Source organism: Oncorhynchus mykiss, chromosome 2 (assembly GCF_057628025.1).
Source record: "Oncorhynchus mykiss isolate SJ-2025 chromosome 2, ASM5762802v1, whole genome shotgun sequence".
In the NCBI taxonomy this organism is placed as follows: Eukaryota; Metazoa; Chordata; class Actinopteri; order Salmoniformes; family Salmonidae; genus Oncorhynchus; species Oncorhynchus mykiss.
Window position 1 is genome coordinate 76,049,226 of NC_143023.1, and position 25,200 is coordinate 76,074,425.

The 25,200-nt window shown below is 43.7% G+C and overlaps 3 protein-coding genes across 28 annotated transcripts in view; 2 read left to right on the top strand and 1 right to left on the bottom strand.

Moving 5' to 3' along the window:
• The window catches only part of c2cd5 (C2 calcium dependent domain containing 5), a 58,352-nt gene extending 53,306 nt beyond the window's left edge, over positions 1-5,046 (top strand). For 25 of the 26 annotated variants that reach the window (XM_021572266.3, XM_090208064.1, XM_090208028.1 and 22 more), the window contains 3 exons: positions 1,860-2,056; positions 2,220-2,366; positions 3,627-5,046. In XM_021572266.3, the coding sequence (XP_021427941.3) occupies positions 1,860-2,056; positions 2,220-2,366; positions 3,627-3,752 (470 nt within the window). In that variant the 3' untranslated portion in view covers positions 3,753-5,046. The remainder of the gene's footprint in view (positions 1-1,859; positions 2,057-2,219; positions 2,367-3,626) is intronic. The other variant, XM_021572320.3, reaches the window with a different exon arrangement.
• Positions 5,047-5,352: 306 nt separating this feature from the next.
• lmf2a (lipase maturation factor 2a) lies at positions 5,353-19,008 on the top strand. The gene is made up of 15 exons (XM_021572340.3): positions 5,353-6,235; positions 11,538-11,654; positions 11,740-11,876; positions 11,966-11,994; positions 12,327-12,520; positions 12,774-12,952; positions 13,073-13,214; positions 13,333-13,458; positions 13,533-13,638; positions 13,768-13,864; positions 14,393-14,575; positions 14,739-14,907; positions 15,056-15,167; positions 15,344-15,452; positions 18,102-19,008. The coding sequence occupies exons 1-15, from the start codon at positions 6,142-6,144 to the stop codon at positions 18,513-18,515; spliced, it is 2,208 nt and encodes a 735-aa protein (XP_021428015.3). The 5' UTR covers positions 5,353-6,141; the 3' UTR covers positions 18,516-19,008.
• On the bottom strand, positions 18,673-23,159 carry miox (myo-inositol oxygenase). Its single transcript, XM_021572362.3, has 10 exons — positions 21,676-23,159; positions 21,124-21,207; positions 20,945-21,025; positions 20,586-20,748; positions 20,427-20,494; positions 20,194-20,303; positions 19,913-19,980; positions 19,767-19,816; positions 19,522-19,634; positions 18,673-19,437 (listed from the first exon to the last, which is right to left on the bottom strand). The coding sequence occupies exons 1-10, from the start codon at positions 21,691-21,693 to the stop codon at positions 19,329-19,331; spliced, it is 864 nt and encodes a 287-aa protein (XP_021428037.1). The 5' UTR covers positions 21,694-23,159; the 3' UTR covers positions 18,673-19,328.
• Positions 23,160-25,200: the final 2,041 nt, after the last annotated feature.

A 25,200-nucleotide genomic window follows, 5' to 3' on the forward strand; every position in this document is an offset into this window, starting at 1 on the left:
GACAGACATGGAGGAAGTAAACATGAAAGAGGATCTTAAAACACACTAAAAACATATCTCACTAAAGCTGGCGACTTGGGGGAATTGCAGTTTGATGCTACATAAATGAACTTTGTCATAAACTGTGATGATAACTGGGCATAATTAACTGGGATTAAAAAACAGGACATGTCTCAAATCACACCCTATTCCCTTTAATGCACTACTTTGGAACAGAGCCATATGGCAGATCCCTGTGTAATGCTCTAACTCGGGAGTGGGGAGGGATTTGAGATGCAGACTTAATGTTATTCAAATTGCTCTGAAGGTCCCAGGTCGGATTGAAGCATCATTCACTATGTTACGAGATGGAACATCTTTCACACTCTGGCTTGATTGAATCATTCTGCTTAGCAGACTGCCTAATTTGTTTCTGTTTTGTATCGATCGTACACACACACACACACACACGCTAATTTAAACAAGGCCACATAGGGACTCTAACACACACACACAAACAGGTAAATGCATGCACACACACACAAGGCCTGGCCAGTCTGTCTGTCTGTATGTACGTCTGTCTTGTCTGTTTGCAGAGGCTGTATGGTTGTTTGCCTGTCTGTCACTGAATGGTGCATGGCAGCTCACGCTTTCATCACTGTGATTATACTGTCATCATGCTACACTGCTGCGCATTCTCTCACACACACAAACAAACAAACTAACTAACTCACAGCTTATAGTGAGTGAGTGGTTCATTTGGGAGGTGTGGGGTCCCTAGTTTGTGGGCGAGCCTAAACAATATATACTGACAAAGACACCTATCACAGAATATTACAGGTCGCGGCGGGACCTACACGTTTTTTGATAGAATGACTGACTGTAAGGTAAGTTATGGCAACTTTTTAAATGGACACTTTACTCAAATGAATCAAATATATAATTTCCCCCTCCAGAAATGAGCCCAATAACATATTTCTCCATATCGTCAGGCTGTAGCCCAACTGATGCAGTATAGTGGCAATAAATAAATAAGCTGAAGCATAGGGTTTCTCATCTGTATTTACCCCATTGGGCTGATCATTAGCTAGACCAAACTCTAAAAATGATCTTGTTGCTAGTTAGCAACATATTGATGGTTTGAAAGTCCCTGGAAATGTGCCACTGGCACTCATCAAAGGACCATGTACAGTGAATATAATGTAGGCCTACCAGTTACACCTGACCCGTGCTACATTTAGCCATTTACCCCTGGTCTCCCCATGCATTCAACACTATTGTCTAGTGCTAGATGTGCATAAACCTAGCTGCTTAAAATGGTGCAGTTCCCACATTTTTAGGAGTTGAGAAATGAGCATAGTAAAAGATCCTCCTCTTCAAAACTGCTTTCAAATGTGTGTGTTCCCACCACTGCATTAAGAACGCTGTACAATGACTGGGCATGCATGTTTCTCTTCCTGTGCAGAAATTTGAATGCTCCTAACTCTTGAGAGAAATATTATTTTCTCGTATAGATTGTGACAAGCTGACCAATTTAATAAATAAACTATTCTACTATGGGGTTGTCTGATTTTGCTGTTGCTTACTCATGTTGTTGGCTGAGGAAAAAGAAATGTGGACAAAAGAAATTCATTAGATATCCCTAATTCAAAATGTGCTTTTCCAAAGTTACCAGCTCTCATTTGGATCTGCCTAAATTTAACCCGTTTGTAGTTTGCATTCAAACTCCACACACACACTCTATATCCATTTCCTCCAGCTCATAGCTCATCATATCTGCTATTCTTTGTAGCACCATCTAAAGGCTGAGTCTGGTATCTCCATCCCTCCCTCCCTTTTTTTCTCGCTCGCTCCCTTTCTCTCCCCCATTCTCTCTCCAGCCTCGTCCTCAGAGCGCTGCAGTCCTCTCCCAGAGGTGCGGTCCCGGTCCCTACGCTCCACCAGGTCGTTGCCATGCGGTGCCCCTGTTACCGTGGTGAAGATGACTCCTCTGTCCTTTCTCCCCAGGACGCATATAGTCAAATACTTGGGAATCATCAACATGTTCTTCATTAGAGAGACCACGTCACTACGAGAGGTACACGCACACACACGTTTGTGTAATAGATTCCTGCAGGTGTCATCAGAGATGAGTAGGAAATGATTACATGTCTTTCTGTGGTGTGCGTAGTCTGTTCCTCTGCTAGCTCATTGCAATAATTCCGCAAAGATGAACATATTTACCTGTGTGTGTTTGTTAGGAGGGGGGTGTAAGTGGGTTCCTGCATTCCTTCATAGCGGAGGTGTTTGCCATGGTCCGTGCCCATGTAGCAGCTTTGGGGGGCAACGCCGTAGTGTCATACAGCATGAAGGAGTGTGTCTTCATGGAAAATCCCAACAAGAACCAGGTACACACACACACACTGTTAATTTGCTCTTTTAATTAAAGAACTGGAGGCCTATAGTATTGTTCTGTTTGAACTACAATATTTTCTCAAAGAACCACCAGGTTAACCCCTTACACTCGTGGAACTTGACCTATGTGGTTTGGGCCAAATTGAAATGAACTATAATAAGCATAGGTATGACCATGGTAGCAATTCGAAGATAACACATTGAAGGTTATGGGTAAATGATCAGACTCCAAACATTACACTTGATTTGATGTGCTTTTTATATTTACTGTGTCAACTGTACACAGTTCCTAAGTAATTTCAATGCACTTTTATGACACAAGGAAAGAGTCTTCAACTATAAGGTGCTTTTTTGTAGCTCTTCTAGCTTTGATATTGAGGAACTAGAGCAAGAACACTTGAAGTTTATTGTTTGGAACACAGCACTGCGTCCTCGCCATCACACAATTACTTTTGATGTTAAAAAAATGTTCCGTTATAAATTGCAATCTGGGTCAGGTGGGCATCATTTGATATCTTATTCTATTGCCAACATGGCTAGCTAAGTTATAAAATACGATCTCACAGTGTTAGGCTTTCAAAAGGCACTTCAGACAAACAGATTGTAATTTTAGTGAGCATAGTACGGAGTCATGAGTGCATTCAAGTGCGTGTTCCACTGCAAATTGTCTCCACAATATAACAAACAGGTTCATTCTGTTCAGGACAACCCAGGGTATAACACATGTTTTCCTTGTAATTGGATCAAACATAACGATCACAAACGTTGATTCTGTAAATTACTTGAGTTTTCAAAAAGGAAATGTGAGGTGCATGGGTGTGTGGTTAGCTTGCATGACATCAGTGGTATTTATTATATTCCTCAACATCTCATCTTTTAGAACACATCAACTCCTCTCGATTTACAGCATGTCCCTCACTCATAGAACAGATGTGCAAAAAAGTAGCCCAGTTAGCAGGAGGGATTGGGAGCATGTTGTTGCACTTGATGCTCAAGTTTATAACGGCTGTCAGTCAAAACTCATACAGTGCTGTGAAGCAGATAACTGGAGCTCTGACGTCATGCATGTCATGTTACTGTACAGCCACTGTGTTCCAATTTAGGCACTTAATAACTAATTCAATAACAAAATCTGACATTTTCAACCCGTGTACGGGATGACGGGCTGTGAGTGCAAAGGACTACAGACCCTCATGTCTGTCTTCTTTTTCTATCTCGCCCTTCTCTCTCTCTCTCTCTCTGTCTCTCTCCAGGCTCAGTGTCTGATTAATGTTAGTGGTGATGCTGTCATCTTTGTCAGAGAATCAGACCAGGAGGCCATACCCCCTCTGATTACTAGCGGACAGACCAGCACCACTGGGGCTGATGGGACCACATGACACACACACACACACTTGAGTCTAGCCATCCAAATAATTGTGATTTATGTCTGCCATAAACAGACTAATTGATGGAGAAATTGTCCATTAAGGCACTCTACATAAGCCATTTAGAGGCATTATGTAATGTCTTGTCTGTCTGTCTGTGTCTGTCTGTCTGTCTGTTGGTGATATAATAGACATTCCAATACATAGTGAAGTTTTAGGCAGCTAAAAGACTGATTGCTCTCCATCCAGACTCAGCAGTCACTAGCCGGCCATTCTAAAGTGTACAGGGTAGTCATTAGTACACAGCCATGGTAAAGAGTACCATACTCAGTACAGCAGGGTTTCCCAATAGGCAGCCCGTGGGCCAAATTCGACCCGTGTGTGGTTTTATATCATTTCAGAGCAAAACAAAACATGGTTTTATATCATTTTTGTTCTTTGACATAAGACTGTAAAATCACCAGGAAATTAGCTCAAAGTGATTTTAATTTAGGAAATCTGTTTCCAAGTATTCACACGCATAGCTATAGGCATATGTGATCGTATCCTAATATAATAAAATCAAATCGTGTGAAATGATTGTTTTTGTGAAATACTATATCTGTTTGGGATTCTTGTGGTCAATTTGAAGGGTACTAATTATTTATAACTATTTTCTGGACCCCTGACCATCTGCTCAAGGAAAAGTAGGCCCACGATTTAGTAATTTGGGACCCCTGCAGTACAGGGTAGCCACTACTGAAGATGGCCATACTAGAGAACAAAATTGAGTTTAATTGTCTGTCACTGTATGACAATGTTTTTGGCAAACATGCACACAAACATACACCCACCCTGTGGACAGCCTCCTGTCACACTCCTGGCTGTCCTGACTGCGGCCTCAACGGTGTCCATACTACTGAACTCTCCTGTTTTTAACAATCATGTAAATGCTGGAAAATAAACTTATTGCGATGACCTCTTTTTGTTCATAGTCTGGGTGCAACGATAACTTTTATTTGCGTAAATCTACTCTAAAATCTGATTTTAGTATTTTTATGAAGTTAAAGTATATTAGTGGTGTAATTTTGCATGTCTAATGAAGTCCTTGAAGTTTGATTCATTGTGTAAGAAGTAAGGGTACGTGATGCGTTCTACTGTTAATGAATACAACCTGTTTCTCTTTCTCTGTAAGACTTGAATATAAATAAATATAGAGTGTGTTACTTAGTGTCTAGCAGCATGTGTCTACTATTGCCATGACTCTGTCAGCTTGTTGCCTGAGATAAACAGTACTGCACAATAAACTGAACTATAGTGAAAAACAGCCTGCCAATGTCTGGTCCGGTCTATCGGTGCCTATCAATTATCTCCTGTTATGAATGGTTTTTACTGAAAGCATGTTGATGTCAAAGCAGATAAGATTGCTTTGAAACGGATTAATTTGTACATGACAAGGAAATATCAAGTTACACAGAGGTGCGTTCAGATCGCTTAAACTTTTGCAACGTTGCGAAACGGTGTGTACTGGACGACACGTTTCCCCAAAACGTATTGAACAGACTGACGTACGTTTGGTGGGTGTAGCTTGAAGTGGCCATGCTGACACGATTCCCCAACCCCTCCGGTCCTCACTATCTGGGCAAGTGGCAAAGTAATAACCCTGCCTATTTCTCTAATTACATTTTAATCTTGGCCTTAACCTTAAACACACTGCGCACCTAATGATTAACCCTAAATTAAAACAAAAACAAATGTTTGTTGTCGATATAGATAATGTTGACTACGCTGCGGCCACATTTAGTGGGAACCAACGATGTATTTATAAACCCTGGATCGCTATTTTCTATGTATTGGGCAATGAGAGACTTTGAAGTCACTGGATCAGCTATATTGGTAGAACCAGTCCTTCATAGAAATGAATGGTATTCTACAGTATTTAAATTACATCTTTCAAGGACAGAATTACACGTATTTGTTGGTGTAGTGGGGACAGTAATATTAGAGCTTTCAAAAATGTATACTTTGAGAAAAATGTTTTTATATGTTTTATATGTTTAGGTCATCATGTGTAAGTATAATAAGGTGTCTGTAATATAAAATATGTGGCAGAAATGACATAGGAAGCTATAGAAATGCATTCAAAGTATTTTTTTGAATGGCGGAAGTGCCAAGATCAGATGGAAGTGCAGTGGCTTCAAACCAGCGCTCCCGGGAAGTCTAGTGTATATAAACATAATTGATGGGAACCCATGCCCACGCCTTTACCCCCATGTCACCATTTTGATCCACCGATAGGGACTTGTCTCCAGGTTATGTGAAAATCCCACACCGACTTCCCGTTCCACTACAGTAGATTACTGTCGCGTCCTGCAGAAACGGATAGAGAGGAGATTCCAGAAAGGGCCTCCACACAGCAGACATGGGCTACATTACTCTGCCACGCCGCCTGTTCCTTTGGTGCATGGCTCTCATCTACATGGTCGCCTTCGTCTCCCTCTACCTGCAGATACCAGGTGATATATCTAGTTAGCTGTCCCATTTAGCTAGCTAGAATAGCTTTCTTGACAGTTATGAGTGTTATGGTATGCTAGCAGCTGTTAGCCAGCTAGCTAGCCTCCTATAGCATTGTACTTGACTTTGAAGTCAAAAACATATTTCAAGTTTCATTGCTTTTTTGCATTGGGAACGTGTTCCCCTGTAGCTAGCTATCAAGCTTGTTACTCTGTTGCTGTCTAGTTTAGCTAAGTATTTTTAGCCAGCTAACGGTAGACACTAATTATACTTAGCTCGACTTATTTCTGTCTCTAGACACGGGCCACATATCGTTAAGTAATTTTTAACTTTCCTGACCAAGGAACACTTAGTTTTATAATGAATATTCGATATTCTCAATAGTAGTTATTGAACCAAGCTTGCCATGACTATGAAGATGGTATATTCTGAATCAGGAGTATAAAAAAAAAGTGAAATCGTATTATGATCTTAATTAGCTCTTACACCAAGTGTTCCATTACTAAAATGATATATTCTGAATTGGAAGTGGATGGACAAAAATCCACATGTTTTTTTCTGAATCACTATGGAAATTATATATTCTGAATCTGGGGCAGATGGACAAACATCTCCCCAAAACTGTATGTAATTAAATCATTGAGTGGAACACATTCTATTTCAGTGACAGCAATATGGGAAGGAAGGGGAGAGGTTGTTCTTAGATTTAAGGAGTAATGGTGTTAAAAAGCTTAAATTAACTGCTGATATAATTTTTAGGGGATGTAGTATTTATTTATTTTTTAGTATTAGTATGATTTACACCTTCCCTGTCTCTGGTCCAAGCTTGAGTCAAATTGGTGGCGGTAAACCACCTTAAAGTTTGTTTCTAACCTTAATATAACATCCACAGAAGAGGAAGAATCCATTTTGCCTGTATCCCCCGGCGGTTACATGCAGACCGCATGAGAGGAATGTACACTACGACAAGAGGCATAGACATTTCGTGAGGTAGCTCTACCAGCTTGAAAGTTGGAAAGTATGCAGATTGAAAGCATAAACAAAACTGCTGAAATTTCCCCCAAAAAATAAGCGGTGGATTTTCTCCATCCTTCCCTGATTCTGAATACATAATTTTCATAGTCATGGCACGCTTTCTGTAAGAGCTATTGAAAATTTAAATTCCAAATCTTATTATAAAAACAAAAAGTATGTCAACAACACTTCAAATTAGTGGATTTGTCTATTTTAGCCACTCCCGTTGCTGATAGGTGTGTAAAATCGAGCACACAGCCATTCAATCTCTATAGACAAACATTGGCAGTAGACTGTGGCACAGTCATAGGAGCTGCCCTGGTCAACAGTAAGTGCTGTTATTGTGGAGTGAAAACGTCTAGGAGAAACAACTGCTCAGCCGCGAAGTGGTAGGCCACACAAGCTCACAGAACGAGACCGACGAGTGCTGAAGCACGTAGCGTTTAAAAATGGTCTGTCTTCTGTTGCCACACTCGCTACCGAGTTTCAACTGCCCCTGGAAGACACGTCAGCACGATAACTGTTTGACGGGAGCTTCATGAAATGGGTTTTCGTGGCCGAGCAGCCGCACACAAGTCTAAGATCACCAAGCGCAATGGCAAGCATTGGCTAGAGTGGCGGAAAGCTCGCTGCCAATGCACTCTAGAGCAGTGGAAACACATTCTCTGGAGTGATGAATCACGCTTCACCATCTGGCAGTCGAATCTGGGATTGGCGGATGCCAGGAGAACGCTACCTATTGTGCCAACTGTAAAGTTTGATGGAGGACTAATATTGGTCTGAGGCTGTTTTTCATGGTTCGGGCTAGGCCTTTAGTGAAGGGAAATTTTAATGCACATTTTGGGGAATATTCGGAGGTGGAAACTTTCCATGGAAATTAACGGGAATATATGCAAATTAATTTAATACCATTTAAATGTAGATGTTTTTTTGCTTTGGATATATTTACCATATCAAATGGAGACATAATTGCAAATGATTAAATCCTTCCAATAGAGAGAGAGAAAAACTATAAAAACAATTTAGTTACTAATGAAACTTTAATTAAATGAGTTGATGGTGCACATGAGATGATTTCACTGAATAACATAAGGGAATATTGAATGATCCATCGCATCTCCCAAAAATGTTTTCAACATACATCTGTAAAATGATAGTCTAGAAACTAAAGCTTTGGTTGTCTTCCTCTCATGTCTCCTCCCTGGACCTCCTCAATGTCCACCTCTAGAACATCAGACTCTGAGTCCTCATCTAGACTGTCACTTTCCAACCTTGTTGAGGATGGCTCGTTGTCAGGCTCAAAAAGCCTCAAATTTGCCCGGAGGGACACCAATTTTTCAACACCTGTATTGGTCAGCCTGTTGCGTGCTTTGGTGTGTGTGTTCCCAAACAAGGACCAGTTGCGCTCTGAGGTGGCTGATGTTGGTAGGATTTGGAGGATGATGGAGGCAACAGGGGAAAGAGCCTCAGTCCCTTCCACTAGGTGGCTGATGAGATATGTTGGCACGACTGCCATATTGCATCTCCATCCCAAAGCCCTTGCTTGGAAGTGTACTTCGCCAGACTGCCAAGAACCTTGCCCTCATCCAGGCCAAGGTGGCGAGACACGGTAGTGATGACACCATAGGCCTTGTTGATCTCTGTACCAGACAGGATGCTCTTGCCAGTGTACTTGGGGTCCCACATGTACGCTGTGGTGTGTATGGGCTTCAGGCAGAAGTCTTCACGCTTTTTGATGTATTTCAGAACTGCAGTTTCCTCGGCTTGGAGCAACAGTGAAGTGGGCAGGGCACATCAGACAAGATGGCATTGTCTCCCTCAATCCATGCGATGGCTACTGCTTTAGGTTTCAAGCTGCTTACCTCTCTCTCTCAAAATAAATCACCAAGGAGGATCCTCTTGATGGGGATTTCCATATCGGCAGACTGTGATATGGCCATTTCTTGGAGAGACTCCTTCCCCTCCAGGAGACTGTCAAACATGATGACAACACAACACCAACGGGTGTTGCTGGGCAGCTTCAATGTGGTGCTCTTATTCTTCTCACTTTGCTTGGTGAGGTAGATTGCTGCTATAACTTGATGACCCTTCACATGCCTAACCATTTCCTTGGCTCTCTTGTAGAGTGTATCCATTGTTTTCAGTGGCATGATGTCCTTGAGGAGCAGATTCAATGCATGAGCAGCGCAGCCAATGGGTGTGATGTGAGGGTAGGGCTCCTCCACTCCACAGACCAAGCAGCCGTCATGGTCGCAGCATTGTCTGTCATAAGTGCAAATACCTTCTGTGATCCAAGTCATTGATGACTGCCTTCAGCTCATCTGCAATGTAGAGACCAGTGTGTCTGACCCTTGTCTGTGCTCTTGTAGAATACTGGTTGAGGGGTGGAGATGATGTAGTTAATTATCCCTTGCCCATGAACATTCGACCACCCATCAGAGATGATTGCAATACATTCTGCTTTCTCTATGATTTGCTTGACCGTCACTTGAACTCTGTTGAACTCTGCATCAAGCAAATGAGTAGATAAAGCATGTCTGGTTGGAGGGGTGTATGCTGGGTGAAGAACATTCAGAAATCTCTTCCAATACACATTGCCTGTGAGCATCAGAGGTGAACCAGTTGCATACACAGCTCGAGCAAGACATTCATCAGCATTTCTGACTACGTTCCTCCATTGAGTCAAAAACACTTCAGAGTCCAGGAGGACCATGAGATGATGCTATCAATAAAGTGTCTGATTCATCATTTTCACCACAAATCGAAGTAGAGGGACTTTTGTCAGAGGTTGCTTGTTGTGAGCGCTGAGGGAACTTCATGCATTTGGCCAGATTCTGCATCTTTGTTGCATTCTTCACATATGATTTGACACAGTATTTGCAAATGTACACAGCTTTTCCTTCTAATTAGCTGCAGTGAAATGTCTCCACACAATAGATAGTGCCCGTGGCATTTTCCTGTAAAGATTTAGATAAAAAATGAGTAAAAAAAAACAAATACAATTCCATGTACAGATAAATAGTTAAGCAGTTTGATTAATCAACTCCTTTGTAATAAGTTTTAAAAATAAACATGTATGGAAACAGGTGAATGAACACTCCTCAGTTAGCAGGCTCAAGCAAGCTAAAACCCGCATGGTAGCCAAAACTAACTAGCAGTTAGAAATTATTTAAACACACATTGCTGTAGGCTACTATTTACTAGTTAACAAAAAATCATGTCATAAAATATATTCACATTCTAGACAATTAAGTGCTTCCAACTTTGTGGCAACAGTTTGGTCAATGCCCTTTCCTTTTTCAGCATGACAATGCCCCCGTGCACAAAGCGAGGTTCATACAAAATTGGTTTGTCAAGATCGGTGTGTTTGATGGGGTTAAGCCTTGATCTCAACCCCATTGAACACCTTTGGGATGAATTGGAGCGCCGACTGCAAGTCAGGCCTGATCGCCCAACAGCAATGCCCGACCTCACTAATGCTCTTGTGGCTGAATTGAAGCAAGTCCCCGCAGCAATGTTACAATATCTAGTGGAAAGCCTTCCCAGAAGAGTGGGGGCTGTTATATCAGCAAAGGGCGGGGGGGGGGGGGGGGGGGAAACGAGCAGATGTCCACATACTTTTGGCCATGTAGTGTACCATCTTCATTGTCATGGCATACTTGGTTCAATAGCTATTGAGGAGAGAGAACCGAATGTCCAATGTGAGCGGACCAAGTAATTGGGCGTCACTCTAAAGCGGGAAGGTGGAATAAACGAGTCAGGAGTAGGTTTTCTTGATTGAACACAGTTCTCTATTGAGGGCATTGGGTCAACACAAACACTCCAACATGATCAATGAAAATCTTCCAAGGAAAAACATACATCTTCTTCTCCAGATGAAACAAGAACATAATAGGATTATCTTTAAACTACAACAAAAGTCACGGGATTGTCACCGTCTTAATGGTTCTTCCTGGATAGCTCCTCTCTCTCGGTGGCCATCTTCCAGAGATAGTTTCCCCCCCTTCTCTGCTGGTTCCATTCTCTCTCTTATAGGGGAAGGAGAGTATGTCATTAGTACCGTCAGCTGTGCTTAATTGCCTCTGGTTACCTTGTCTCCCATGCCTTGTTGGGCTACTATCCATGAGCCCAGCCTGCCCTCTGGTGGTCCTTCCACACCAATATAATAAAAATGTTATCTAGGTGTTCTGTTAGGCTTGTAGGAGTTTTCCTCCTATGGAACTACATCCTAAAGTTAACCTCCAGTACAAGTTACTACTTCTCCCTGTTGACAAGGTGTGTGTTTTCCAGGCCTGTATGGAAATGATGGCCTGTTACCAGCGCGGTGGCAACTGCGGTACAGTGGTAAGGCTCTCTGGGAGCAGCTCCTCTCCTCTCCCACCTTACTGTGGCTCGCACCACGTCTGGGTGAGTTCCTAAAGAACATTTTAGTAATGTATTGTGACTAACTGATCATTTGAATAGACTCTTAACAGTGTAAACTGTATTCTAGGTCTTGACACCCAGACTGCCATGGAGCTGCTCTGCCTGCTGGGGGCAGCACTGAGCCTGGCTGCTACAGTACTGGAATCACTCAGAGACAGCTTGGTGTTTCTATTTCTCTGGATCGTGTACCTGTCAATGTACCAGGTCAGTTATACCACACACACATATACACACTGCTGTAGCGGGAGCCAGTATACAGTATGCCTGATCTCTGACTCTGCCTGAATTTCCAGGTGGGACAGGTCTTCCTCTACTTCCAGTGGTGAGTTGCGTGTGTGTTTGCCACACCCAGAGACTGAATGCCACCCTGAGGTTGCATGTTAATTAACACCCCAGTACTGCTGTTAGTGTGTGTATGAGACTGAGTCGTCTTGTGATGTGTATGTGTGATTGGTGCTCCTACTGCTGTGCAACTGCATCTGTCAGGTGCCAGATTATAAACACTATAACACATTGATAACAACATCACCATAGTAGCATCATGATGAAAACAGTACAACATTAGCCCTGTCTGGGCATGCTCAGTCTCTGGGTCCTAACACTCTCTCTACCTTCTCCCTCCCCTTTTCTTCCTTTCTCTGCGACTGCATCCAGGGACTCTCTTCTCCTGGAGACGGGGTTCCTCTGTGTGCTCATCGCCCCGGTGACGTCTTTGCGGGGGTGGCGAGCGGGCAGGGAGCACGACCCTGTGACCTTCTGGTTGGTCCGTTGGCTGCTGTTCAGACTGATGTTCGCCTCCGGAATCGTCAAACTCACCTCCCGCTGCCCTACCTGGTGGGGCCTCACAGGTAGCTGTGTGTGTGTTGCATAATTGCTCAGGCAGGTCACCAAACTCATCAGACATGTTACTGCCACTCAGACTGCTGTTTCTGAGCGTCTTTCTCTCCCCCTGATGTACCACAGAGACCCAGTGTATCACACCGTCTCTGGCCTGTAACGTGTATATCTCTCTCTAGCCCTAACATATCATTGAGGCCCAGTGTAGCTACACCCCTAGCCTGTTGATGTGTGCCTCTAACCTGTGGTGGTGTGTGTCTCTAGCGCTGACATATCACTACGAGACCCAGTGTATCCCTACACCCTTGGCCTGGTTTGCCCACCAGCTGCCCGTCTGGTGGCATAAGCTGTCTGTGGTAGCCACCTTCGCCATTGAGATCGCTGCTCCATTCCTTTTCCTCAGCCCTCTACGACGACTTCGCCTCGGGGCCTTCTATATGCAGGTCAGATTAACTCTGTGTATGTTGTAGCATTTTGTCATCAACAGTTTGGGGACTTGGTCTGTCTCCCCCCTCTGGCGGTTAGGTGAAGTGCAGTGTTTTCTGTCACCCTGTGGTATTTAGGTGGTACTGCAGGTGCTGATCATCCTGTCTGGAAACTATAACTTCTTCAACCTCCTGACTCTGACGATGTGTCTGTCTCTGCTGGATGACGAGCATATATACTTTTGGCTACGCAAGAAATACACTCCTAACCCTAACCAAGGTACACACACTCTGGCACATACACACTGTGTAGGTAACTTGCATTGAGGACAGTCAGTCAGTTTTACTGGAGGCAGGATGTGACATGTACTCCCTGGTTCTGTCTCTGCTCCAATCAGGTTCCTCGTTGTGGTGGGCAGGGTTTGTGGTGGAGATTGCAGTCTGGGCTCTAATTGGCTTCGGAACGGTCACATGGTTTGACCTGCAGATCAACTGGGACAAGTGGACTGTCTCCTCCAGGACAGGTGTGTGTGCGTGTCAGTTATCAGGTGTAGTAGATAATCATTGTTTTGACTGTTATTGCTGGTTATCTCCTCAGTGTTTACCTTCCACCAGTTTAACCAGTTCCTGAAGACTGTCACCTTCCCCTCGGTCTGGCTGGGAGTACTGTCTCTCACCTGGGAACTAGTCTCTTCCATGTTCAGGTAACACACACACACCTCTCTGGGAAAGTGGTCTGTTCTGTGTGTTGTGTTGGTGTGTGTAGAGTGTTTCTTCAGGAGGCTTTGGGATACTGCTGTGTGTGTATTTACATGTGTGTCTGTGTTCTGTAGGTGTGCGTGTGTGGAAGGGTTCTTCAAGAGGTTTTTGGGTACAGTCCAGTGGACAGTGTTTGGTGCTGCTGCTGTCTCTATGTTTGCCATTAGTCTGGTGAGTAGAACACTCTAGAACAGTGGTTCCCAACCCTTTTTGTTTACTGTACCAACTGAATTTAGCTCTGCCTGGAGTATCCCTGAAGTACCCCATCTCGTGAGTCTTCTGAAGTACTCCCTATGAATAGGCCAAGTACCCCCAGGGTTCCTAGTACCCTCGTTGGGATCCACTGATCTAGAATAATGGTACCTGCTCTCAGGTAAGGCATGTCATACTTTGTGTGTTCCAGCATGTTCTTGTTCACCTTTATAGAGTATGACAGTAACGCCAGTGTGTGGCCGGGGTTGCGTCAGGGTTATGATGCGCTCAGTCGTTACCAGCTGGTCAACTCCTACGGCGTGTGTGTGTGTGTGTGTGTGTGTGTGTGTGTTTGTTTGTTTGTTTGTTCAGGTCCCATTCACCTTTATAGAGTATGACAGTAATGCCAGTGTGTGGCCGGGGGTGCGTCGGGGTTATGATGCGGTCAGTCGTTACCAGCTGGTCAACTCCTACGGCCTGTCTGTGTGTGTGTGTTTGTTTGTCCAGGTCCCATTCACCTTCATAGAGTATGACAGTAACGCCAGTGTGTGGCCGGGGGTGCGTCGGGGTTATGATGCGGTCAGTCGTTACCAGCTGGTCAACTCCTACGGCCTGTTCAGACGCATGACTGGGGTGGGGGGCCGGCCCGAGGTGGTCATCGAGGGATCCATGGATAAAGTCACCTGGACGGTAGGGGTGTGTGTGGGAGAGGTGTATATGGAGAGGTGTTTTTTTTGCCCATTTGTAATGTTTCTGTAATCTGTTTTAAAGCTGAAGTTAACCAAGGCTATTCTTTTTTTTCATCCAACTTTTAATTGTCTCCATTGTCCTACCCTCTCTCCTCCCCCTCTAGGAGATAGAATTTATGTATAAGCCAGGGAACCTCAGTGCCCCTCCCTCTGTCATCACCCCTCATCAACCACGGCTGGACTGGCAGATGTGGTTTGCAGCCCTGGGAACACATACGCACTCTCCCTGGTTCACCAGCCTAATATACAGACTGCTGCAGGGCAAGACGGACGGTAGGGTGTACACACTTCTTCTTTTTGAGGTTAATGGCAGTGCATTACTGCCAATACAGCCACATTAACACAAACTGTATTGAATTTACTGTATTGTAAAATATCTTAACGTTTGCCCCTCTCTCTCTCTCTCTCTCTCTCTCTCCAGTGATTGAGCTCATCCAGTCAGATGTGTCTCAGTACCCGTTCCACCAGCAGCCTCCCACATACCTCAGAGCTCACCGCTACAAATACTGGTTCACTAAAACACTAGCTGATGGGTTAGTACATACTCTCTCTCACACACATACACACAGAGAACCGATGGGTGATGAGGTAGTTGATTCATGTTGCGCAGCAATAATCTGAATGTCGACATCTTTGAGGAAATGCAGAAATCCTCAGTTAAGGTGCGAGTCAATGTCACAGCTGACATATTGTATTGTGTGTATTGTAGGTCGTATCCTCAGCGCTGGTGGAGGAGGGTGTACATAGAGGAGTTCTATCCCACAGTGTATCTGGGCGACACCTTCCTGGAGAGCATGCTTAGCCAGCATGGACTCAAGGTACAGTGCATTTGGAAAGTATTCAGACCCCTTTACTTTTTCCACATTTTGTTACGTTACAGCTAGTAATGCACCGATATTACATTTTTGGCCGATAACGATATCTGATATTTTCCTTGCCAAAAAAACTATACCGATATTTCAAATTTAAGCGGCCTTTTAAGCATTTTAGTACAGTTGAATAGTTCAAACACACTGACCACGAGGTTATTTTGTTGACATTTACGTATGTCCCCATTACCAGCAAAAATCGAAACTGATTTCTTTCAATTACTTGCTGTGCTGTTTTGTTAATTTGTTCAGTCTCAACCAGAATGTCATCATACATGTCAAGCAGTGAAGTTAAAGCTCTGTCTGTTCATCTGTGGCATTTTCCTCGGTTTGCACTGTCACTGTGTCCGTTTCCATCTTGTCCAGCCATGTCTGTAACATTTCACATAAACCCTGTTTCTTGTCTGCATTGAAGTAGCGGTCCTAGTACCTAGCATTGAGCATGGTGTCGACACAGTAGAGGTTCAGAGAGAACGCCATCGAATCGCTTGTTCACAGCATGCTCATGGGGCTGACATCACTGGTCCAAATGTCAGTCGTGAAGCAAGTGGCTCATGGGTGTGTTTCAACAATACTGTGTAACTCTGGTAGGGCAACATCTGAAAAATAGCACCTACTTGGTAGTGTGTACCGGTGCTTGACCAGTCGGCGAAAGCCAACATCATCCACAACAGAGAACAGTTGATTTTCAAGGGCAATGAATTCCATTATCTTGCCGATAATGGATTTTGCCTTTGAGTTGTCTCGCTGAAATGTTCCTACTCTTTCAATTGACTGCTGGACTTGTTGACTGCTCGATCCACACAGCAGACATTTTGGTCTAGATTAGGAATGAAAGTGTTGCACGTGTAGCAGATTGTAGTGTTGCATATCATCTACCTATGTTATATAGGTATGTAGGTCATCTACCTACGTTATATAGGTATGTAGGTCATCTGCCTACGTTATATTGGTATGTAGGTAATCTACCTACGTTATATAGGTATGTAGGTCATCTACCTACGTTATATTGGTATGTACCTCATCTGCCTACGTTATATAGGTATGTACCTCATCTACCTACGTTATATTGGTATGTACCTCATCTACCTACGTTATATTGGTATGTACCTCATCTACCTACGTTATATTGGTATGTAGGTCATCTACCTACGTTATATAGGTATGTAGGTCAGCTTTGACATTGGTTTTGCACATCGGCGTTAAACTAGACATCGGGCCGATGCCGGCATTTTTAGCTAATATCGGCCGATTCCGATATGTTTACCCAATCTATTGTGCATCCCTAGTTACGGGGATAAAAGATTTGGGGATTTTTTTTTGCACATTTTATTAAAAGAAAAAATAATATCACATTTTACATAAGTATTCAGAGCCTTTACTCAATACTTTGTTGAAGGTCTCTCCAGAAATGTTAGATTGTGTTCAAGTCTGGGCTCTGGCTGAGCCACTCAAGGACGTTCAGAGACTTGTCCTGAAGCCACTCCTGCATTGGCTTGGCTTGGCTATGTGCTTAGGGTCATTGTCCTGTTGAAGGTGAACCTTCGCCCCAGTCTGAGGTCCTGAACACTCCGGAGTGCTCTTCATCAAGGATCTCTCTGTACTTTGCTCCGTTCATCTTTCCCTTGATACTGACTAGTCTCCCATTCCCTTTCGCTGAAAAACATCCCCACAGCATGATGCTGCCACCACCATACTTCACCGTAGGGATGGTGCCAGGATTCCTTCAGACGTAACGCTCGGCATTCAGGCCAAATAGTTCAATCTTGGTTTCATCAGACCAGAGAGTCTTGTGGCATGCTCCAAGCAGACTGTCATGTGCCTTTTACTGCGGAGTGGCTTCCGTCTGGCAACTTTACCATAAAGGCCTGATTGGTGGAGTGCTGCAGAGATGGTTGTCCTTCTGGAAGGTTCTTCCATCTTTGTCAGTGACCATCGGGTTCTTGGTTACCTCCCTGACCAAGGCTCTTCTCCCCCGATTGCTCAGTTTGGTCGGGTGGCCAGCTCTAGTGAGAGTCTTGGTACTTACAAACTTCTTCCATTTAAGAATGATGGAGGCCGCTGTGTTCTTGAGGACCTTCAATGCTGCAGAAATGTTTTGGTACCCTTGCCCAGATTTGTCCCTACACAATCCTGTCTCGGAGCTCTACGGACAATTCCTTTGACCTCATGGCTTGGTTTTTGCTCCGACATGCACTGTCAACTGTGGGACATTTTATATAGACAGTTCTGTACCTTTTCAAATTATCCAGTCAATTGAATTCTCCACCTGTGGACTTCAATCAAGTTGTAGAAACATCTCAAGTGTGATCAATGGAAACAGGAGGCACCGGAGCACATTTTTAAAAATCTCATAGTGAAGCGTCTGAACACTTATGTAAATAAGTTTACGTTTTTATTCTTTAAAAAACGGTTTTCACTTTATTATGGGGTATTGTGTGTAGATTGAGGATTTTTATTTAATCCATTTTAGGATAAACATAACAGCATGTGCAAAAAGTCAATACTTTACGAATGCACTAATGAACTACCTGTAGTTCTCAGCAAGCACTAAGTGTGTGAGTCCTGTATGTCCTTGTGTCTGACCCGTGTGTGTAGGATAAGTCCCTCCCTCAGCGTGTGTCTGAGGCAGCTGTGCCCCAGGTGGTGAAGTGGGTGCGCTCTCAGGTGAGGGGTGTATCTGCACCCCTGCTGCTCTGGAGCCTCCTCTTCTGCAGTGTCACCCTCTGTCTGCTCCGGGGATTGCAGCTGGAAATTACACTCAAGACCAAACCTACTGCAGCCAAGGCTGAACCAAAACCCACAGCTCCACCCCACCACCCTGATGCTAAGGAGGCCAATTCCAACGACAAAGATGGTCTAGGACAAAGACAGGAGGAGGATCGGGAGGAGGTTGATACAGAAGAGGATGAGCGAAGGGGGGAAGACGAGGAGAGTGAAAGAGAAGAGAACGATGTAAGAGATGAACTGGAAGAAGAAGAGGACGGAGAAGAAGAGGGGAGTGTTGACTGACTGTCTCAAGAAATAACGAGTTTCTCCTGACCCCTAAACACGGGATTTGGTAGCCCTCCCTTCCACTAACAGTCTCTGTGTCCAAGTGCTCAAGAGAAAGCTGCCTGTCTTGACTACTTGTCTGCCTTTCGCCAACAATAACCTTCTAACCAAAGAATTTTGTTGATGCTTTATTCTACATTTGACAATCACTTTATTTGAAATGAATAGACAGTTTTCCAATTATCTGTAGTATTATTCCAATCAAGAGAAAATCATTTTTTTTGTCAGTTTCCTTGTCATTGTGTGTGTGTGTGTGTGTGTGTGTGTGTGTGTGTGTGTTAAAGGGTGTTTGGTTTGCCACTGTGGTCCTTTGCTTAGCTGCCAGATATAATGTACTGAATCACCAATTCTGCACTTTCCTGCCAAGCGTCTTTCCACGTTTGAAAAAACATCACATCCATGAATGGAAAATGTTAATGTTTTTGTATCATTTATAATAAAGATAGGAAATGTATCCATTTGGTTCTTCATTATTAACCATATGAAATGTAATCAGCATTCTAAGCAACAAACAACACTTTTAGGATGTTCTGTCATTAGAATATAATGTAGTTGACTTACAGATGACAACAACATGGTAAAGGCTATCCAGGTCTGTTGAAGATAAAGCTAATAGTGTTACCCATATCTGAGGAGATGCCTTGGTGTTGCTGCTGGATATGATCTCTATGAAGGTGAGAGAGGGTGGGAAAGAAATGAATTGTGATAGTTAATTGATTTATGAAACATTTGAGGTGGGGTATGTGTGGCTGCCCCATCTGTCTGTGTTTGTCACCACTTCAGTACCCCAGGACAGTACTTGTCGATGAGAGACTGGTAGTATGGCTTCAACTTCTCTATGTCAGGCAGCTCAGTGGTCTTGGTGTAGAGGTCAAACTTACTGTAGGGGTCAAATGTTTGAGGTCAAACTGACTGCAGAGAGGGTAGAGAAAATATATTTCAGCGTGTGTGTGTTGAGACGTACTTGAACTCGCGAACCCAGGGAATCATGCGCATGTCCTTGTCATCACAGAGGTGCATGTAGTCTCCATGGGAGTGCCAGGGGTAGAAGGAATGGAATCGGATCATATACAGACCCTAGAGGGAGAACAGAGGAGTGAAGACTTAGGTGAGTTAACACTCTGAGCAGCAGTCTTAAACTAGAACCACTGGGTTTTTGTAAACCTGTATTCTCTTTGCTAATGTAGAACCATAGACCCCAATTCTCACCTCTTCTGGGATGGTGCACTTGTTGAACTTCATGACCCTGTAGAGATACTCTGGAACAAACAACACAGACAGCAGTTCAGTAGTGTTACTGTGCAGGCCCATGTGCCTTACAGTGGTGACTGTGTGTATGTTTATGTGTTACTCACCATCATGGCCCCAGGACATGAGCACATTGTCCAGCCCACAGTTTGGCTTATAGATCCCACACTCAGAACTAGAGTGGGAGAGGTGATGAGGTGAAGAAGAGGTTATCATCTAAATTAAGTATATAAGATGGCACATTAACTTTCTGTATATACGTGTCTGCTAAATGGCATAATGTAAACACTTCTCCAGGCTGGCTTGTAGCCGGCATGTTGTGCAGTGAATGATGGGGTTTGATAAGACTTTTTTTATTAGATTGGTAAAAAGAGAAGTGTAACAGTACTTGTAAGCAGGGTTTTTGTCATCGGGGTTGTCCACAAAGGTACTGCCTCGAAACACAATGCCATTCTGGAACCTGCACCCCACTGGGAATGTGTCCCCCACTACAGCCCACTGCAGGACAGGAACACAGTGCAGTTAGCCTAGCGTTGCCTAACATTACAAGCCATTTTACCACTGCTGTTAGCGTAGCCTAGCATCACAACCTGTATCAGGGTAACATCGAGAGGCATTCACCTGGGGTTCCCCTGACAGAGCCATGATCTTCCCAATGTCATGGATCAGCCCCACCAACTGGAACCAGTCTGGAGAGGGACGAGAGATAAGGATAGGAGTTGTGAACCATGTGTGCATGCGTACTTGTGTGTGTGTGTGTGTGTGTGTGCGTGTGTTTGCCTTTGTGGGGGTGTTCCCTGCGGATGCCCTCAGCGGTCTGAAAGGCGTGGTATGAGTTGGGGAAGTCGACATCGGGGTCGGACTCATCAACAAGCTGGTCCAGCGATATGACGGCTTCCATCACCTCCATCTGGGCATGCCCACAACCTGACCACTCAGAGTGCTGCAGAGGAGAGGAGGAGTGGGGAAGGTTAATGAGTGGTATTTTCATGTTATCTGCAACATTAGACAATATTACATAACATCTTAAATGTTAACAGTCACAGTTACACTCCTTGTTAAACATTACAGGTTGGTGTAGCCTGCTCTCCTGACACACACAGTTTGCATTTGCGCTGAACCTGTCTTGACAGACTCACCTTCTGCTTGACAAAGTCCAGGGTCTGGTTGGTGTGCATCAGCTTGTATGTGTTATACACACGATCAATCAGACTCCCGCTCTGTTACATACACACATTACAGATGTATTGTGATTACCAGCCTTAAAACAGTAATATTATGTTGCAACCAAGGTAAATAATCATACTAATTTGCTGACCTCAAAATTCCTGTATTCTGTCTTGTCCTTGTCTTTCTGCTCCAGGTCTAAGATAGGACGGTATGCCAGAGATGGGTCTGGACCCTGAAACAGAGGGACAGACAAACAAAGTCAAGTACGCATCTTAACATGGCGAATGTGATAGAAATCACCATACGTATCAAATAGAAATATTAGACCTACAAAATTTTTACCTGTAGCAGTAGATCACACAAAATATTATTTGATTATCAGATGCATGATAACACCAAGTTAAACTTATGATAGACAGACACATACAGACAGACACATTTGCCTCAACAATCCTGCAGAAACAGGCATTGTGTGGGTTATATTAATTATATTATATTAATGTTGTAGACCTTGATGCATTTTTCGTAAGGGAAAATCAAGTTTGAAATGTCAGTGTAAATTAAAAACTTCAGAAGCCTTTTTAAACCTTTACATTTCCTGCATTACAGGAACGTTTTCCTGCAACAGGCTGATCAAGTGAAGATCCTACATCTGTAATAGCTAAATATATTTTTTCTACTTTTCTACAGTCATACGTACAATATTGACGACCCTCATGGTGAGGTCAGTCCGTCAGTCCATTCGGTTATGAGTAAGTATGGGTCTGCTGGCTCCTCTAAAGTGCAACCCCAGACCCTGTCCTGTATATACCCCTCTAGTTTAACACTTATGTCATACACCCTCACAGCATACAGGTAGTGATAGTTTAACTCCGCCCCCACTGAGATAACGACTAACGGGGTTCATCTGGCTGGACTACTCTGTGTGTACGTGTGTGTGAGCGTGTTTGTTTTCCTTGAGAGAACAGTGAGTCCTTAACTATGATCAACGGGTATCTGGTTTGGGCTGGTCTTGAGAGTTGTGTTTGTGTGCGTATTTGTCTCCTTTATTTACCATAATTCTTTTAACCTTTTCTTTAACTAGGCAAGTCAGTTAAGAATAAATTCTTATTTACAATGACTGCGTACCCCGGACGATGCTGGGACAATTGTGCGCCGCCCTATGGGACTGCCAATCACAGCCGTTTGTGATACTGAGGTGCAGTGCCTTGTTGAGTGATGGAATGTCTGGCTTTTTTCCAACAGAACAAACAACAAAACAAACAGAAAAAAACATACATTTTTGATCCTTGAAAAAGAGGAATGGAGAGAGAACCAGAGGTGAAGGTCATGCGAAGAGACAGTGAATGCCTGCTTGAACTGTATTACCCCAGGTAACGTGAGGTTACCAAATTAAGCCTTTTTTACATTCAGTGTTGGGAAGCTACTCTGAAAATATTATTTATGAATCTACTAATTACTTCACACTTGGAAGAAATTAAGCTATACTAAATCTACCCTTAAGATAATAAAATTGTATTGGTCACATATACATGGTTAGCAGATGTTAATGCGAGTGTAGTGAAATGCTTGTGCTTCTAGTTTTGATAGTGCTGTAATATCTAACAAGTAATCTAACAATAACACAACAACTACCTAGTACACGCAAATCTAAAGGGATGGAATAAGAATATGTATGTACAGTTAAATATATGGATGATCGATGGCCGAGCGACATAGGCAAAATGCAATAGATGGTATAAGTTACAATATATACATATGAGATGAGTAATATATGTAAACATTGTTAGTGGCATTATTTAAAGTGACTAGTGATCCATTTATTAAAGTGGCTGGAGTTGAGTCAGTGTGTTGGCAGCAGCCACTCAATGTTAGTGGTGGCTGTTTAACAGTCTGATGGCCTTGAGATAGAAGCTGTTTTTCAGTCTCTCGGTCCAAGCTTTGATGCACCTGTACTGACCTCGCCTTCTGGATGATAGCGGGGTGAACAGGTAGTGGCTCGGGTGGTTGTGCCTGATGATCTTTTTGGCCTTCCTGTGACATCGGGTGGTGTAGGTGTCCTGGAGGGCAGGTAGTTTGCCCCCCGGTGATGCATTGTACAGACCTCACTACCCTCTGGAGAGCCTTACGGTTGAGGGCATAATCTTTTTTGTTGTTGTAATTTTTGCTCTTCCCAAAATTACAACCAACTAATTGCAGCATTACCATAAAAATGGAAGAAGCAAGTATAACGGGGAAAACGTATAAGGAACTTGTATGTCGGCCCTGTATTAAAGAACATACATGGTTCAAGAAAAGTGTGATAAATAAGAACATAAATTAAATTGGTTTAAGGACCAAAAAACTGACAGCTGTGCCATATAAATTGCAAAATAGTTGTGAAGAGATTTTTGATGTACCCATTCCATGGCACATGGTTTATGAATTGATACACAAATCTTCACATTTTTCTATTTAAATTAATATACATAATTCTTGCAACTAATAGAATGTTATATACACTGCTCAAAAAAATAAAGGGAACAGTAAAATAACACATCCTAGATCTGAATGAATGAAATATTCTTATTAAATACTTTTTTCTTTACATAGTTGAATGTGCTGACAACAAAATCACACAAAAATGATCAATGGAAATTAAATGTATCAACCCATGGAGGTCTGGATTTGGAGTCACACTCCAAATTAAAGTGGATAACCACACTACAGGCTGATCCAACTTTGATGTAATGTCCTTAAAACAAGTCAAAATGAGGCTCAGTAGTGTGTGTGGCCTCCATGTGCCTCTATGACCTCCCTACAACGCCTGGGCATGCTCCTGATGAGGTGGCGGATGGTCTCCTGAGGGATCTCCCAGACCTGGACTAAAGCATCCGCCAACTCCTGGACAGTCTGTGGTGGATGGAGCGAGACATGATGTCCCAGATGTGCTCAATTGGATTCAGGTCTGGGGAACGGGCGGGCCAGTCCATAGCATCAATGCCTTCCTCTTGCAGGAACTGCTGACACACTCCGGCCACATGAGGTTGGCTTGCATTAGGAGGAACCCTGGGCCAACCACATCAGCATATGGTCTAACAAGGGGTCTGAGGATCTCATCGCGGTACCTAATGGCAGTCAGGCTACCTCTGGCGAGCACATGGAGGGCTGTGCGGCCCCCCAAAGAAATGCAGACCCACACCATGACTGACCCACCGCCAAACCGGTCATGCTGGAGGATGTTGCAGGCAGCAGAACGTTCTCCACTGCGTCTCCAGACTGTCATGTCTGTCACATGTGCTCAGTGTGAACCTGCTTTCATCTGTGGAGAGCACAAGGCGCCAGTGGCGAATTTGCCAGTCTTGGTGTTCTCTGGCAAATGCCAAACGTCCTGCACGGTGTTGGGCTGTAAGCACAACCCCCACCTGTGGACGTCGGGCCCTCATACCACCCACATGGAGTCTGTTTCTGACCGTTTGAGCAGACACATGCACATTTGTGGCCTGCTGGAGGTCATTTTGCAGGGCTCTGGCAGTGCTCCTCCTTGCACGGAGGTAGCGGTCCTGCTGCTGGGTTGTTGACCTCCTACGGCCTCCTTCACGTCTCCTGATGTACTGGCCTGTCTCCTGGTAGCGCCTCCATGCTCTGGACACTACGCTGACAGACACAGCAAACCTTCTTGCCACATCTCGCATTGATGTGCCATCCTGGATGAGCTGCACTACCTGAGCCACTTGTGTGGGTTGTAGACTCATTGTATATATACAGTGGGGAGAACAAGTATTTGATACACTGCCGATTTTGCAGGTTTTCCTACTTACAAAGCATGTAGAGGTCTGTAATTTGTATCATAGGTACACTTCAACTGTGAGAGACGGAATCTAATCCAGAAAATCACATTGTATGATTTTTAAGTAATTAATTTGCATTTTATTGCATGACATAAGTATTTGATACATTAGAAATAACCTAATATTTGGTATAGAAACCTTTGTTTGCAATTACAGAGATCATTCGTTTCCTGTAGTTCTTGACCAGGTTTGTACACAATGCAGCAGGGATTTTGGCCCACTCCTCCATACAGACCTTCTCCAGATAATTCAGATTTTGGGGCTGTCGCTGGGCAATAAGGACTTTCAGCTCCCTCCAAAGATTTTCTATTGGGTTCAGGTCTGGAGACTGGCTAGGCCACTCCAGGACCTTGAGATGCTTCTCACGGAGCCACTCCTTAGTTGCTCTGGCTGTG

Excerpts from the sequence above, each read along its gene's own strand:
- lmf2a (XM_021572340.3), top strand. The coding sequence starts at position 6,142 with ATGGGCTACATTACTCTGCCACGCCGCCTGTTCCTTTGGTGCATGGCT. Across the intron at positions 13,459-13,532 it reads GACTGTCTCCTCCAGGACAG|TGTTTACCTTCCACCAGTTT; the intron begins GTGTGTGTGCGT and ends TTATCTCCTCAG. Across the intron at positions 13,639-13,767 it reads CTAGTCTCTTCCATGTTCAG|GTGTGCGTGTGTGGAAGGGT; the intron begins GTAACACACACA and ends TGTGTTCTGTAG.
- miox (XM_021572362.3), bottom strand. Across the intron at positions 19,817-19,912 it reads CATGTCCTGGGGCCATGATG|AGTATCTCTACAGGGTCATG; the intron begins GTGAGTAACACA and ends TGTTTGTTCCAG. Across the intron at positions 19,438-19,521 it reads CCCTGGGTTCGCGAGTTCAA|TAAGTTTGACCTCTACACCA; the intron begins GTACGTCTCAAC and ends TGACCCCTACAG.